The 15,230-nt window shown below is 40.1% G+C and overlaps 1 protein-coding gene across 1 annotated transcript in view; it reads left to right on the forward strand.

Moving 5' to 3' along the window:
- Window positions 1-15,230, forward strand: part of gas2b (growth arrest-specific 2b) — a 52,867-nt gene that overhangs the window by 25,099 nt on the left and 12,538 nt on the right. The window contains exons 6-7 of the mRNA XM_034191728.1: window positions 2,487-2,985; window positions 3,081-3,188. Of these exons, the coding sequence (XP_034047619.1) occupies window positions 2,487-2,985; window positions 3,081-3,188 (607 nt within the window). The remainder of the gene's footprint in view (window positions 1-2,486; window positions 2,986-3,080; window positions 3,189-15,230) is intronic.

Below are 15,230 nucleotides of genomic sequence, written 5' to 3' on the forward strand. Positions count from 1 at the left end.
GCATTTGTTTTCTATTTTACATGATTAATATATTGTTTACTATGCTTTTATTATTTTTATTTTTTTTACCTTTTTAACCTTTTGATCATGCTCTTTGATTTTTTTTTTTATTAGATTTTTTTTGGTTTTTATTGTTGAGTTGTTTTATGTGAAGTGCCTTGAGACGATGCTGTCGTGATTTGGCGCTCAATAGTTAAGTCCCTTCGGCTGCTCCCTTGTTTGCACTCGGGGTCGCCAATCCAAGGAAACCAAGCGCATTAACCACTTGTCTACCACCCCTGCTTCATGATTTGGCTCTCAATAAGTTTAATAAATTGAAACAGATCAGAGTTTTTCTATTCTTAAAATTTTCAGCCATGGACAAAATAAATGCTATTCGGGTTATCCTAACAATTTTTTTTTTTCCATAAGATGTAAGTAAAAATTCCTACATATCCCACATGCAGGCTATGATGTCATAAGACATTCATCTTGTACTTATTATACATTACATGACACAGAAGTAGATCTTGTCATTTGATTGGTGGATTATATGCCATGCAACATTTATTATATGTTGTATATGTTATATGTTGTATGAGGAAATTAGTCCAGTAGTCACAGTATTCTTGGGGAGCAGTCACAGTATTCTTTTGCAGCAGTACAAGTGGTATCAGATGAATAATTAGATGCTCCGATTGTGTTTTTTTTTTTTGTTTTTTTTGCTGAATTGAAGAAAACAAAACTTTGCTTCCACAGACACCACCGAATTCATCTGCCATGTTCACTAAGCTCAGCAGTGAGTTTGGCCTACAGGCTGGAGTCAGCTGCTGAGTGGATACAGACAGACAGTTCTGTGCCCTACTGCTCTCCATGTCCTGCTCTGATAAGAAATGTCTGTCTTAATTTTAAGAAAAATAATATCAAACAATGTGGATCTATTTAGGTGTCATGTAAAACAAATAATGAATGTTTTTCATTTGCACAATGAAAGAATATTTTCTTTCTTTGCAAGATAGAATGGCATGTTCCAGCTTTCAAATCCTGCAAATATTCTTACCACTGAACTCATACATTCATTATTTATAGATTTTGTTATTCTAACCCAAACCCTAAAGCTCATTTAGCATATTGAAGGTATATGCATAAGATTCTACGCTTACAGTTTTTTTACGTGATAAAATGTGAAATGCTTTGAGAATATATTGGGCTTTGATTTTTTTTTTTTTTTCCCCACTTAGACTCCAGACAGTCATGACCTGAAGTGCAGCAAAAACATCAGTTTCTTTCAATGACGTCAGTTTCAGTGATGCAAATTAAATGCCCCTTCACACATAGTACAAATGTGGTCGAATTGCACATGAAGCAGGAATTGTATACAAAAAGCGTAAAATAGCTGCCTCTAGTGCCTCGTACATCTATTTGCGCACACCAGCGGCTGAAGGTGTGCCCTGTGAGAGCCCATAGAATCCTCTCGCGGCAGGTGTTGGCCATATTCCAGCTGACACACACGAACATCTAACACCGCTCGCTTGGCACTTCAAAAATGTGTGGATTAGCACGACAACAGTCAGCAGACAATCACATTCGAGCTGGATGTGAAATTTGTCTAAGTTCTCCACAAGTGTGGCTTTACAAACAGACACAGTGACACGGTGTGTGGCCACCGACAGGAGCAGCTGTGGAGATCTGTGGTTCTGGATGTCATGGCTGGGGAACACGTATTGTGTTTGGATAGACATGAACTAACAACTGTCCACTGTGATGGACGTGCGACTGCTTGCTGTCCTCATGTGGACAGACAAAAGCATATCGCTGTTGCACTAGGCTGCAGCAAGCATGTGCACATTGACAGGTTACCCCAGGTGAAATGGACTATCAGATCGTACCACGCAGCAGGCGATCTGAATGTTACGACACCGTGAGCTCTGTTCCACATGATGCAGTGTCTGTCCTCTGGCGTGCCGTCCACAAGACACATGCGGGGCTAGCTGGACATGCCTCCAGCAGATGTGGACAAGAGCGCACTGCTTCTCATTTGTGTCATTTCATTACTGTATGTCTGTGACCATGGATCATACTTGTACTGCCCGCTTGATAAGAGGGATTTAATAAAATGCAGTGTGGTTTTATTTTTTCTAAAATACATCCATCTCCTTCTTGATATCAGGCATTGTCCCGCACCTTTTACAGGACAGCGATGGTAGCTCAGTGGTAAAGTTTCTGGCTGGCAATCAGAGCTTTTGGGAAGTGCAGGTTCAAATCCCATGGGTGGCATGCATTTTTTATTTTCACAGCAGCTGCACGATGAGTAACCACATCGCACCTGTGTTCCCGCTTGCATGAATCCGTCGCAGTGGCATCGTGGACGCCTGCCCATTGGCTCTATGTTTTCGTGGTTTGCTCATATGAGCTGTTCCGCTGTGATTTGCCCCGAGTTGTACTATGTGTGAAGGGGCTCTAAGTGTTGCTTTAACATTTAGCATGAACCTGTTCTTCCCCCTCAGGTATGGAGTGGAGCCTCCGGGCCTGGTCCAGTTGGAGGAGAGTGAGCTAGAGAAAGAAGAGACTAGGTCCTTATCTCCATCATCCCCTCTGCACCTCCCTTTTCCTCCTGCACCGAGTTCAATGGTGCAACCAGAACTCCTCCCAACCCCGTCTCCTCCCCCTCCATCCACGGCTTGTCTGCCTGAACCTCTTTCAGCTTCCCTTGTCTCTGATCTTCCATCAGCCATAACAAACCCAGCGGCAGAGTGTTTTTCCTCCCCCTCAACCGCCAACCCACATACAAACACAGCCTCAACACAAACACCTTTGTTTTCTTCAACCAGAGTCTCTAACACGCCCGCTCCACTGTCAGCTACCCCCTCAGACCAAAACCTGGTGTCAGTCTCCACCACTAGCCTCACACCTGAAGACACACCTCCCTCCTCGTCGGCAGCTCTGCCTCATCGTTGCAACAAACCTACGCGACGAAGCACCGTAGGCACGCTTTTGGATGAGACTGTACGCATTGCAGTGAATTAAACATCACTGAGCTTTTAGACTGAAGGTGTTTGCACTCAACTTTGCCATATGCCTGTCTGTCCAATCTGTTCCAGGTAAGAAACATGATCGAGGATCCTCCCTGCAGCTGTCCCACCACATTCCCTGTAGAGAAACAGCCTAAAGGTTGCTATCGAGTTGGGGATAAAGTTCTGTACGTACGAGTGAGTATTGTATATTTACATCAACACGCTCCTCAAACTGTGAAACTTTTAACACATGAAAATGCAGCTAACATCATGCAGCAGTAGCTTTGAAAAAAACAAAAACAAAAAAAAAAAACACCTCATTTATAGCAACTTCAAAATCCTGCATATGTTGAGAGCGCTACGGAGAGAAGGAACAAAGTGTTTGCTTCAGTTACATTCATAAACATGGAGGGTTGTACGGTCTTGTAACAGTGTATGTTTGAGTTGTAGAAAGTACCAGCTGTTAATCGTACAGTAATGGATTATTTCTGTGATATTGTTAATTTTTGTGGGGTTAGAGCAGGTAGCTCAAATAACAAGTTATGCTACCAATATGTGCACCTACTAGGTTCAATTCCTGCTCACGATACCAGGAACTGAAGTGAACAAGACACTTCATCTGCACTGATTTTTAAGAGAGCACACCTTCTCTTCTTCATGAAGGTAGAATTTGCTGCAGGTCTGCATGCACGCACACATCAATAAATCAGTTAATCACGGTGTAGAACTGTTATAAGATGTTCAGGCGCCCCTTCAGAGCAAGTTATTACTCTGTAAGGCTATATAGGACCTCGTGTAATGTATTTGATTCATGGAAATGCTTTAAACACAGTTTTGTGAAGCTGTTGAACTTTGATGAAATTGCTCAGCTGCATGCTGCTAACCACCGATGTGTTTGGAATTCAACCTGCAAGCCTAGCTTTGATTCAATGCGCCAATTCAAAACTTTGAATACTTCAGAGTGCCTCAGCTGCAATCTGAGTTATGTGACATCCATCGATAACTAGTTATCGTAGCTTAACGTTTTGTGACAATTGAAGAAAAAAAAAAAAAAATCACACAGATGAAATACTTCATAAAAGTAGCTGGAAGTTGGACGTTGAACACAACGGCCTTGGTGGTTGTCAAGGTTATCACAGCCAGAGTAACGGGTGAATAAAAATTCTGTTTGCGCATTGTCCAATAAAATTAGATCAAAAAACATGAAAAAAAAAATTCCAATGCTCCAACAAAAGGAGGGGCAAACAACAACTGTGCCCCCCCCCCCCAACAAATGACAACAACGTTACATCACTATACAGACAATCCAGTCTCACAGGGTTTTTTTTTTCCATGCTCCTGTCATGAATGTTTAAAATTTGAGACTTTTTTAAAACTCATTACTAACCCTACCCTATGCCTTCCCCTAACCATAACTACCCTGACTCCCCACGTCACTTTTAAGTTTCGTGCAGCCATCACGGAATGTATTTAAAAAAATTGTGCTCCCATGATGAACATTTTGCACTTTTGGTGACAATATCAGAAAAACAATAGATTAATATATATTTTGTGCTGCTGAATCACGACATGCCGTGAGACTGGGTTGTAGTAGAACTAAAAAACAAAAATAATTCGCAAGAATCCTCCTTGATGGTGCGTTCAACGGTATGAGGAACAGAGCCATCTGTTTTCAGCACAAGTTAGTGTTGCTTGATGTGATGGTGGTGTGACCCGTCCAACTCAACAGCACATTGTGGCTGCGCCACATCAAAAAGAACCTGATTGTTTGAATACCCACTGCAGTCGGATAGGCTGGAACCACAACAGAATGATAGAGAAATGGAGTGCTTCATGTTTGCAATAAAACATGAAGTGAAACATTTCAGCACACAAGATACCCAGCTAATGATTTACTATATTATAATCTGCTTTGCTCTGTTAAACAGGGTGAAAATTATTTCCACTCAGGATTTTGACTAAAATGTTTTCTGGTACTCAGTGTAGCTCTTACCCCAGTGCCAACATGGAACTGAAGGCAAAGAACTCTAAGCTGAACTGCAGTAAGATGATGTTGATATGCAGAAGTAAAATTCAACCATTAGACAGACAGACAGACAGACAGACAGACAGACAGACAGACAATCATATTTTACTAGACATACAGTAGTGCCCTATTAAAAAACACCAAGTGCAAGTGTCATTGCTTGTTTCCACCTGATGTAGTTCTTAATTTTAAGCCCAGTGCCTGCATCCTACAACAATAATTCAGCCCAGTCTCACATTTGTTTTCCTCCGTCCTTCCATCACGAAATGATTCAAATTTTCGTGACTTTTTTTAACTCAGTATCACTAACCCTACTCCTTCCCCCAACCCTAACCATAAGCTAACCCTACTCCTTCCCTTAACCACCCCCCCCCCTGCATTTTTATTACGTGCACCCATCACAGAATTAATTAGTGCTCCCATGATGAAAATTTTGCACTTTTCATGACAATATGATGAACCAATAGATTAATATATATTTTGTCCTGCTGAATCACAACATGCCATGAGACCAGGTTGACACTTGTGCTTCTGTGCGAAGATAGTGTGGTTGAGTACAGCAATGACGCATTTGTTTCATCCAATCTCCATAAAATGTCTGTACCTTAGACCACCAAAAACTTGTTCTAAAGCCCAGCACTGTACAAAAAGTGCCAGACATGCTTCACATAAGGGCCCCTTCACACATAGTGCGAATTTGCGTTGATTTACGCATAAAGTGGGCATGAAGCAGGAATCGTGTGCAAAACGTGTAAAATCGTAGCTGCCTCATACACCTACAACTATTTGCACACACCAGCGGCTGAAAGACAGAGTGTGCGCTGTGCGAGTCCATCGAACCCTCTCGTGGCAGGTGTTGGCCAAATTCCAGGTGACATACATGAACATCTAACACCGCTCACATGGCACTTAGAAAATGTGTGGCCATTCACACTATTAACATGACAACAGTCAGCAGATGATCACTGTCGTGCTGGCAGTGAAAATTGTCTAAGTGCCCCACAAGTGTGGCTTTGGTGTGTGCGCTGAACTGACAGGAGGTGTGGCCACTGACAGAAGCAGCTGTGGAGATCTGTGGATCTGGACAACATGTAGTGTTGTGGATCACGTCCAAACACGTACTGTGTTTGGACGGACATGGACTAACAACTGCCCACTGTGACGCGCGTGGGTCTGCTTGCTGTCATCATGTGGACATAAATAAAAACATTGCTGCAGTGAGCGCACGCTGCAGGTCATTGACAGGCTGCCCCCAGGTTTAAACGGACCATCAGATCCTAACACGCAGTGGGCGATCTGACTGTCACATCATTCATGTGACCTCTGTTCCACATGACATGGTGTCAGTCCTGCAGTGAACGGGCAGGACACACGCGCGGGCCGGCTGGGCACGGATGTCATGTCAGACTATATTACCCATCTGAAGTCCCTCCACCTGTATCCATGAATGGAAAGAATAGAACCCATAGTTAGATCCATGTTTTGAAGACCACATTTTCACGCTGTGTTGGAAATCATTCCAGGTCCTCCTTCCGTTCTTATTTCAACATTATCACTGACAGTTCAAATGAAAAGGTTGACTCAAGGATCATTTAAATATACACTTCTTTTGAGATTTTTCTTCCAGGTGATGCTGAAAATGTATCATTATGTACAAAATTAAATGGGCCCCAGTCCCCCTTGCAAATTTTCCTCAGATTTTACCATTTTCATTTCACAGCCCTGAGTCTGTCCTAGAGGCACTCACAAAATAAAGAGATAAATAATAATGTACAGTACATCTATAAACACTCCCTCCCACTTTCCTCCTCAAAATCTTTTCGGGAAATCTGTCCACACACACAAAAGACATTTTACACTGTAGAAACTTCAGTTTTCCCCCTTATTAATTTCAATAGAGGGCCCCAAGGGGCGTTAACCTATGTGATGTCATCAGTTCACATTCCTCACATCTTCATATTTCTGAAGCGTTTATCAGCAGCAGGTGAAATCAGGCTAAATTTCCCATGTTTGTATGACTTCATTGCTCAGGGCACCAAAAATAAAAATGCATCAATATTTTCATAATTCCTTAGTTATTTAGAATAGTCAGCATACCATCCACTTTCAAACTTAAGGTTTGACATTAAAAGGTGGAACAGCCTTTCAAATTTTCACAAAAACACTGAAAATGTACTTTCTACTGAAACCCAAGCATTATGATGTCCATTTATTTTTGAAATGCGTTGCAAAGTTACACCTCATCTTAATGCAGCTAACATTTATTTAGGGGAATTCCATATATATATTATATATATATATATATATATATATATATATATATATATATATATATATATATATATATATATTTCCTTTTTACAGTGTCTGTAGGAGGATGTGCGTGTGCATGAGGTTTTGAAGTTACCAGACGTTACCAGTGAGTGATGACCTTTGTGTGATGCGCGCAAATGGCCATCATCTTTAATCACTTTAGAGGTGTTATCTTGTTTCAATAAGTGTTTCTTTCTTACTAACCTTTACAAAATATGAGACAGATTTATACAGAAATATGTTATTTCAGAGTGTTTTCCATCATCTTGGCTCATTTTGTAATGAGCGCCCAGCTGACACTGCTGTGCCTTTCTCTGCTCTGATTGGCCGTCACCGCATGCTTCCCAGCACTCCTCATGCAAGTTGGGGGAAGCCCCCACATGATCTATGGCATCGCTACAATAGGTTGTATGGGTTACGACTGAACATAATTCAAGGCTATCTGTTCTTTTGCTTTTCCCCTTCAGGGTAACTATCTTTATTAATTTTTTTCTTGACAACATGACTTTTTATCATATTGACAATGAATCCCCTATTTAAAAGGCTCAAATAAAATAAAAGGTGGTGCACAAGAAATCCTTTTTAATGACTTAAAAAAAAATCCTTAAGTCTGTACACCTTCAAGTCTTCACATGGAAATAAATGATAGTACCAAATCAAACTGTTCTTCAAATAAAAATGCCTCTTTGAAAAACAGAATTATGTGTGTGAATCCCATTTTCTGTAGTATTCGGGATTGCTTTTAGCATCTGTGAGACATACAGTACCCATGTGCTTCTGCACAAAAGCTGGAAGAACGGCCTTCTGGGAGCCAGGGTTGCTTGGCAACCAATGGCCAGGATAGGACAAAGCCAACAATGACTTTATTCAGTGCCGAGACCTTCAGCAAAGAGTTCAAACCTGAAGAAAAACAAACACGTCTCTTTGAAAATGATTTTGCACAGATATGACTGCGGTGTGCGGCTTAAATGGCAGCTCACCTAGGAGTGCAGCTGTGCACAGAAACTGAAGGATATCTGACAATCTGCACAGAACCACATCAAAACACAGCTAATGGAACTCAGTTTAGTGCACGTACATTATGATTTAGCTGCTTTATGAGGCACCCACTGTAAGGTTTAAACCCATTTATGAAATGGGGTATTTAAATGATAAAAACACAGATTTAATAAGCATATTCAAGTTAATATGATGCGAGTGAAACCCTTCTTGCATCTTCAGTCACGTTTCCTTCCCACATTGTCACAGCACTGGTGCCTAATTGCTAACTAGCTGACACCCATTTAACCTCATTGACTTACTCTTTAAATGGGTGATCAATTTCACTTTGCAACAGCAGGTTTACAGCTGTATTTTCCTGTTGGTGGAACAGACAGAATGGCTTTATTTCCTGTAAGTCATTGAAGATTTGGGAGAACGTTTCCAATAAACACATGAGGGCAGCAGTAAAGTTATGATATTTCCTGGTTTCTGTGTTCGGCCAAGTACCTATGAAGGCTTTTATTTTTTAGTGCATCACAATAGGACATTTGGTTTTTGTAACAGTTCATGTTTGATGCATCATTGCCCAACAGGCAATAGGTGGGGGTATGGACCAGAACCTTCATATCCGAATGATAATCGTCTTCAGTGTCTGAAAATAAAGCCTGTATCCAGAGTGGGGGGGCATGCTTCATGTTTGGAGTCAGGCATTTAACTGACACCACACAGATGGAGTTATATACTTGGATGTTAAGTTTTGGTTCTGATGTGACCCCCAAATACACAAAACCAGCAGGGTATGTTCAAACAGTGTTCTTCAATCAAAGCCAACTGATCAAAGCACAAAGTCCAAAAATCTAACCGCAGGGTCAAAGATCATAAAAGAAAATACAGATCTAAAGCAGAACATTTAACTTGAAAGACATAAACACACAGTACAGCAAAAGCAACCAACAGGTACCTGACAAGCAGAGTTTAAATAGACTGGGAGGTGATTATGATTGACTGCAGGTGCACTGGTGGCCAAGTGAGTCAGGTGTGAGTGCAACAGGAAGAAAGCAACCTAACAAGAACAGAGAAGACTGTATCAAGTAAAACAGGAAGTAGGCTGAACCTGTCAAGCCGTTAGAATAAAATCAAAGTAGGACATTTAGAAATAAACCTAAACTTCAGTAACTCTTAGAAACAACACTGAAATCAGATACACGCTTAAAGAATAAACTAGAACTAAATCTATTAAAGAGTTACATCAACCACAATACCAACCAGTGAACCATTCCATTGCACAGAGAGTCTGAGTACTTCAAGTCTGAAAAAATAACAGAAATTATGTTTTATCCAGGAACCAAACATCTGGCAAGGGATAGTGGCCACATAGAAACTGTTAAACAATATCTCAAACTGTTTAGAGACAAACTTAACTGTCATTGCCATCAGTACATGCTGTCTCACTCTTCTGGCCATTTTCACATGCTAAAAGAACCCAGGTGCAACACACACCAGGCACCAGAACCATGACATCAGACATGGGAGGATCAGCTCACAGCATCTGCTCAAAGTAGTCCAGCAGAAACATCGGTCTGGGTTGTGCTTTCACCTGCAGTGACTTTGAAGGGATGAGGGGACTTGTATTTGACTGAAAATCACATTTGGTGATTTCATTCTATTTGTATTGGAGAAACGATGACACAAGGTTAGAGAAGTGAACTTGTGATGGGTTCAGTTCCCCAACCAGGCAGCCAAAGCCTTGAGCAAGGTCCTTAACTCCAAAATTGGTGGTTTTGTGCCTTACACAACAACACCCTGGCATCTGGAAGTGATTGAATGAACATGACATTGTAAAGGCCTTTGATCTACAGTATATGAGAGAGAAAAGCAGTATATAAATACAGCCCATTTAAAAATGATCATGTGAAGTGTATCCCTGGAGTATTTTATAAATTGTATGTTGGATGTTGTCTGTAAGTGACATCAGAAAAGAATTTTTGCAGACTGAAATTCATCTGTCTGGATCACAGAAAAAGTCAAGGTCTTTTCCTTCCTCTCTCTCTCATGGTTTAATAGAATGCAATATTAAATTTTTTGCCTTTTGTTTTTGAGACAGGTTTCATTTGGTTCTTTATTGTAAGTTAGTTTTTCTAATGATGAGCTGGTTGAAGAGTGTTTTTAGTTAAACTAATTGTACCATTCAGACAGTGTTTTCATTTGTAATCATAAAAATGTTTAACATTGTTGCCATCCTCTGCATCAGTTTATCAAAAGTAATCAATGAATTATCTTCAAATATGGGTTCTGGGGGGGGGGGGGGGGGGGGGGGGGAACGTGCAAGCCATTTCCATGAGCAGTGCTGGTGTATATTATTTGGAGATATGGTGTAACTAGAAAAATGGTTAAATCTCCAACAGGTTTGACCGAGTTGCTACAATATTTTCACTCTGTATTGATGAAGCCATGGAGTAGCGTATTATTTGACTGGTTTGTGTGTCTGTGTCACTGTGGACAACAGAACTGGATGGATTTTCTTTGAAGTAGATGGGACCAGGGTTCTAGCCACGGTGGGCACCGCCGGGCGACCCTGCCTGGTACTGCAAATTTCCACCCGGCTCTCCTGTTCAAATTGGCTGTGCCACCTAGCACAGAATTTCTGGGAAAAAAAAAAAAAAACTGAAATGTTGCTGAAAATGTACCAATTTGATCGTATTTCAACCTTATAGAGTCATAGTTTTGCAATTTTAAAGAAATAATTAAAGTAATAAATATATTTCTCATTTTCTTCGTATCAAATCACAAACAGCAGAGATCAGAGAGTGTGGCCACAGAGCTGTGAAGGGCAGCAGCTGAAAACAGTGTCTCTGCTCTGAGCTGAAGAAAAAAAAAAATCTGTCATGAAAATTCTACATTAAGTAATCCAGAGGTACTTCTGTATTTGATAATACATTTAGAGTTTATTTTACAGTTTGAAAGGCTTTGTGTTTCCAAAAAGCTCATAAACCGTTTTCATAAATAACAGACACCTGAGCGATCCAAGTGTGTGTGTGTGTGTGTGTGTGTGTGTGGAGGGGGGGGGGGGGGGAGAAGGAGGGGTGGAGAGGAGGAGGGGTACAGCATTAGTGAAAGAGCTGAAAACTGATTCACAAAGTTTTTCATTTAAAAGAGCAAGTTTGACAAATCAGTCCAGGTTCAGGCTCTTGTTCAAACAAGGCAATTAGGTGTTATATTGTTTAAAAAGAAATATCATACAATACCACTCAACATGTTTGAAAAATAAAAACAAACAACAACAACAAAAACAAAACTGTCAGGATGACAGAAAAACTGCTTGCTTCACTCGATTAAAAACTACTGTGTGTCATTTTTGAAGAGAGAGCTTTGTCCATTAAATGTTGATGTGTTTTAACATTTTCAATGTTATTTAATTTATTAAGTTAGACTTAGACAGAAACATGCAAAAAAGAACGTTGATCTTACAAATATTACAACATAATGATAATTTTTGTTTATTATTCTTGCTTTCAATGCATCCAAAACTACCCCAAAATTAGTTAAAATAAGGCTTGCCAATAATGCTTTAGTGGTATAAAACCCTATATCTTTTGGGGGGCCGTGGGTCCAGGTACCCGCAACCCCCAAAGCTATGAGCCGCAATCACATAATTTACTCAGCACTAAATAGGTCCTACTAGCTAGAACCCTGGATGGGGCTATAACATCAATAAATAACTAGAAGTGACTAGATTTTATATAGACTGGTGTAGTGCCTGGGGTGCACCCTATACCGATGGCTGTTGGGTTAGGCTCGAGCCCCGTGACTCTTGAATGAAGTAGGTATAGAAAATGAATGAATGGTGAGTAACATTAAAATGAAGTCACACAGATCATATGATGAAGTCATACATAGTAAACACACACACATACATATATATATATATATATATATATATAGATAGATAGATAGATAGATAGATAGATAGATAGATAGATAGATAGATAGATAGATAGATAGATAGATAGATAGATAGATAGATAGATAGATAGATAGATAGATAGATAGATAGATAGATACACGTATATAGATAGATAGATAGATAGATAGATAGATATTTCTCTGAAAATTAATGTACCTTGGACATTTATATTATTACTAATAAAATAGCATGGAATATAATGTATACTTTATTAAGCATGGAAGATCATTCACTCATATCTGCAGTTAAAAAAGACACAGTAAATAAATACAAATATTTATTATAAAACACAACAAAAAGTGAACATTACACTGCATTCACAGTGCTTCACTTTTCACACATTTTGCTACAGCCTTATTCCAAAATGGAGTAAGTTCACCCCACCCCCCAAATTCTACTCAAAACACTCCATAATGACAACATGAAAAAAGTTTATATATATATATATATATATATCTATATATATATATATATATATATATATATATATATATATATATATACACAACAAAAAAAAAAAAAACAAGAAACCACATGTACATACAATGTGTATTCACGCCCTTTGCTCAATACCTTGTGATGCACCTTGGCAGCAATTACAGCCTCAAGTCTTCTTGAAAATGATGCCACAAGCTTGGTGCATCTACAGTATCTTGGGCAGTTTTGCCCATTCCTCTTTGCAGAACCTCTCAAGCTCCATCAGGTGGATGGGGAGCGTCAGTGCACAGCCATTTTCAGATCTCTCCAGAGACTTTCAATCAGATTCAGGTCTGGGCTCTGACTGGGCCACTCAAGGACACTCACAGAGTTGTCCTGAAGCCACTCCTTTGATATATTGGCTGTGTCCTGCTGAAAGGTGAACCGTGTTAACCCCAAAACCTGACTCAGCTGCAAACCATGAATTATCCGCAAATTGTTAATTGCAAAATGTGAATACTGAAAAAAAAATCTCCCAAAACGTGAATGCGGGTCTCACAAATGTGAATATCATTGATGATATCTAAATTTTTTTTCTTGTTAACTAGTTATGGATTTCAGTTTACGGATCAATTACTGCAGGAAGTCTTGATCACAAACCCTATCTCCTCAAAAATACGAGGTCTGTCCAAAAGTATCGTACCTTCTATTTTTTGCAAAAAACCATATGGATTGAATCAGTGTGATAGCATCAGACAAGCTTGAACCTTCGTGCGCATGCGTGAGTTTTTTCATGCCTGTCGGTTGTGTCATTCGCCTGTGAGCAGGCTTTGTGTGAGCAGTGGTCCACCCTCCCGTCGGATTTTTATTGTGAATAAATGTCTGAACGATTTGGAGCTTTGCTGCATCAAATTTTTCCAGAGAAACTGTGAGAGACCTCCAGGTGGACACCATTCGGAAAATTTAGATGGCTTTCAGCGACGATTTTATGGGGATTACACAGATTAAGGAGTGCTTAAGCTCAAACCCCGCTCAAACAACCAGATCATTTCCAATGTGAAGGCTTTGTTGATCCGGGACGTCGTCTAACTTTCACAAAAAAGGCAGAAGGCGTGGACATCAGCACTTTTTCGGCACATTCTACTGTTACAGGAGTTTTTTTTTCATGGAAAGAGAAGCGGAGGATTTGCGCCACCATGCCGCTCATGGCGCGGGACAAAACCATCTCCTGTTGGTCTCACAGGATGGCTTTCAGGTGGCTCAGATGGCTTCCGGTTGCTTTCAGTCGTGTGAGTATCCGAGAAATTTTTGCATGAGCTGGACATGCCCCCAACATGTCCTGTGAGGCTTCATCACGGTGTTGCTTTGCGCCATGCGGCTCTGCTGCGAAACGCGGAGTTCCTCCGCTCCTCTTTCCATAACAAAAAACTCCTGTAACAGTGGAATGTGCCGTTCATTTTTAAACTGGACACTGTCCTGATCCGGTATGTCGTCTGACTAGCACAGGAATTGCGGGAAGACGTGGACATCAGCACTTTTTCGGCACCATTGAGACAAACGTGCGGAGGAACTCTGCACTATGATGCACTTTCTTTTACCAAAGTAAAGCGACAATTGTTAGAATCAACCATTCCTTAAACTTCTGTAGTTCCCTCTTCATCTTGTTCAGAACCTGTCCCAAATGATTCCCATTACAAAACACAGTCGTGTCATCAGCAAATAAAATACAACTCACAAACTTGGAAACCAAACATATGTCATTAAAATATATATATATAAAAACAGCAAAGGCCCCAAGAACTGAACCCTGGGGCACCCCCACAATTACACCTCAAAAATTCTGATTTATTCCACCCAATGTGAACATATTGATACCTATTGTACAAGTAGTTGGCTATCTAATCATGTGCTAATCCTCTGATGCCATACTTCCATAATTTATCCGACCAGAAGAACTCAGAGAGCGCAAACCTCCGCCAAGGCCATAGGGTCACTGATGTCACATGGAATACCCTTTGGCAAGAGGACTTATTCCACATTGTTTCACGCATCTACCGTCATGTTTTCAGATTCAGTGGTTAACCTCTGGGGTCCGAGGGCATTTTTGGACAGTTTTAATTTTGCTGTTAACAGCTCTCTCTGCATCCCACAATAAAGTTTTATGTCTCTTTTTTTCAGGACAACCTGTACTTTCAAAATATATATACTATAGTTGTGTTTTATAAGTGTAATAAAGGTTTACAATCAGAAATAAGAAAGGAAAAGTAAAGCGAAAAATAATTTTCCACACACATTTATTCAAACACACAGCAAACTATAATAACTAGTAACACATCACTCCTAAAAACAATCTTTGGTGTGTCACGTGAGGTGAATCTGCCCTACGATTGGATTTTGGAAAACCATGAGACGGTGAACCAATTCCGATTGGACACTCACACTGCATGAACCTATACAAGTTTTTTTTATTTTCTAATAACAAGTTATTCCTATGAGGAGAAACAAATGCTAAATTATTATTGTGTCATAACTTAAT

This window comes from Thalassophryne amazonica, chromosome 2, assembly GCF_902500255.1.
Source record: "Thalassophryne amazonica chromosome 2, fThaAma1.1, whole genome shotgun sequence".
In the NCBI taxonomy this organism is placed as follows: Eukaryota; Metazoa; Chordata; class Actinopteri; order Batrachoidiformes; family Batrachoididae; genus Thalassophryne; species Thalassophryne amazonica.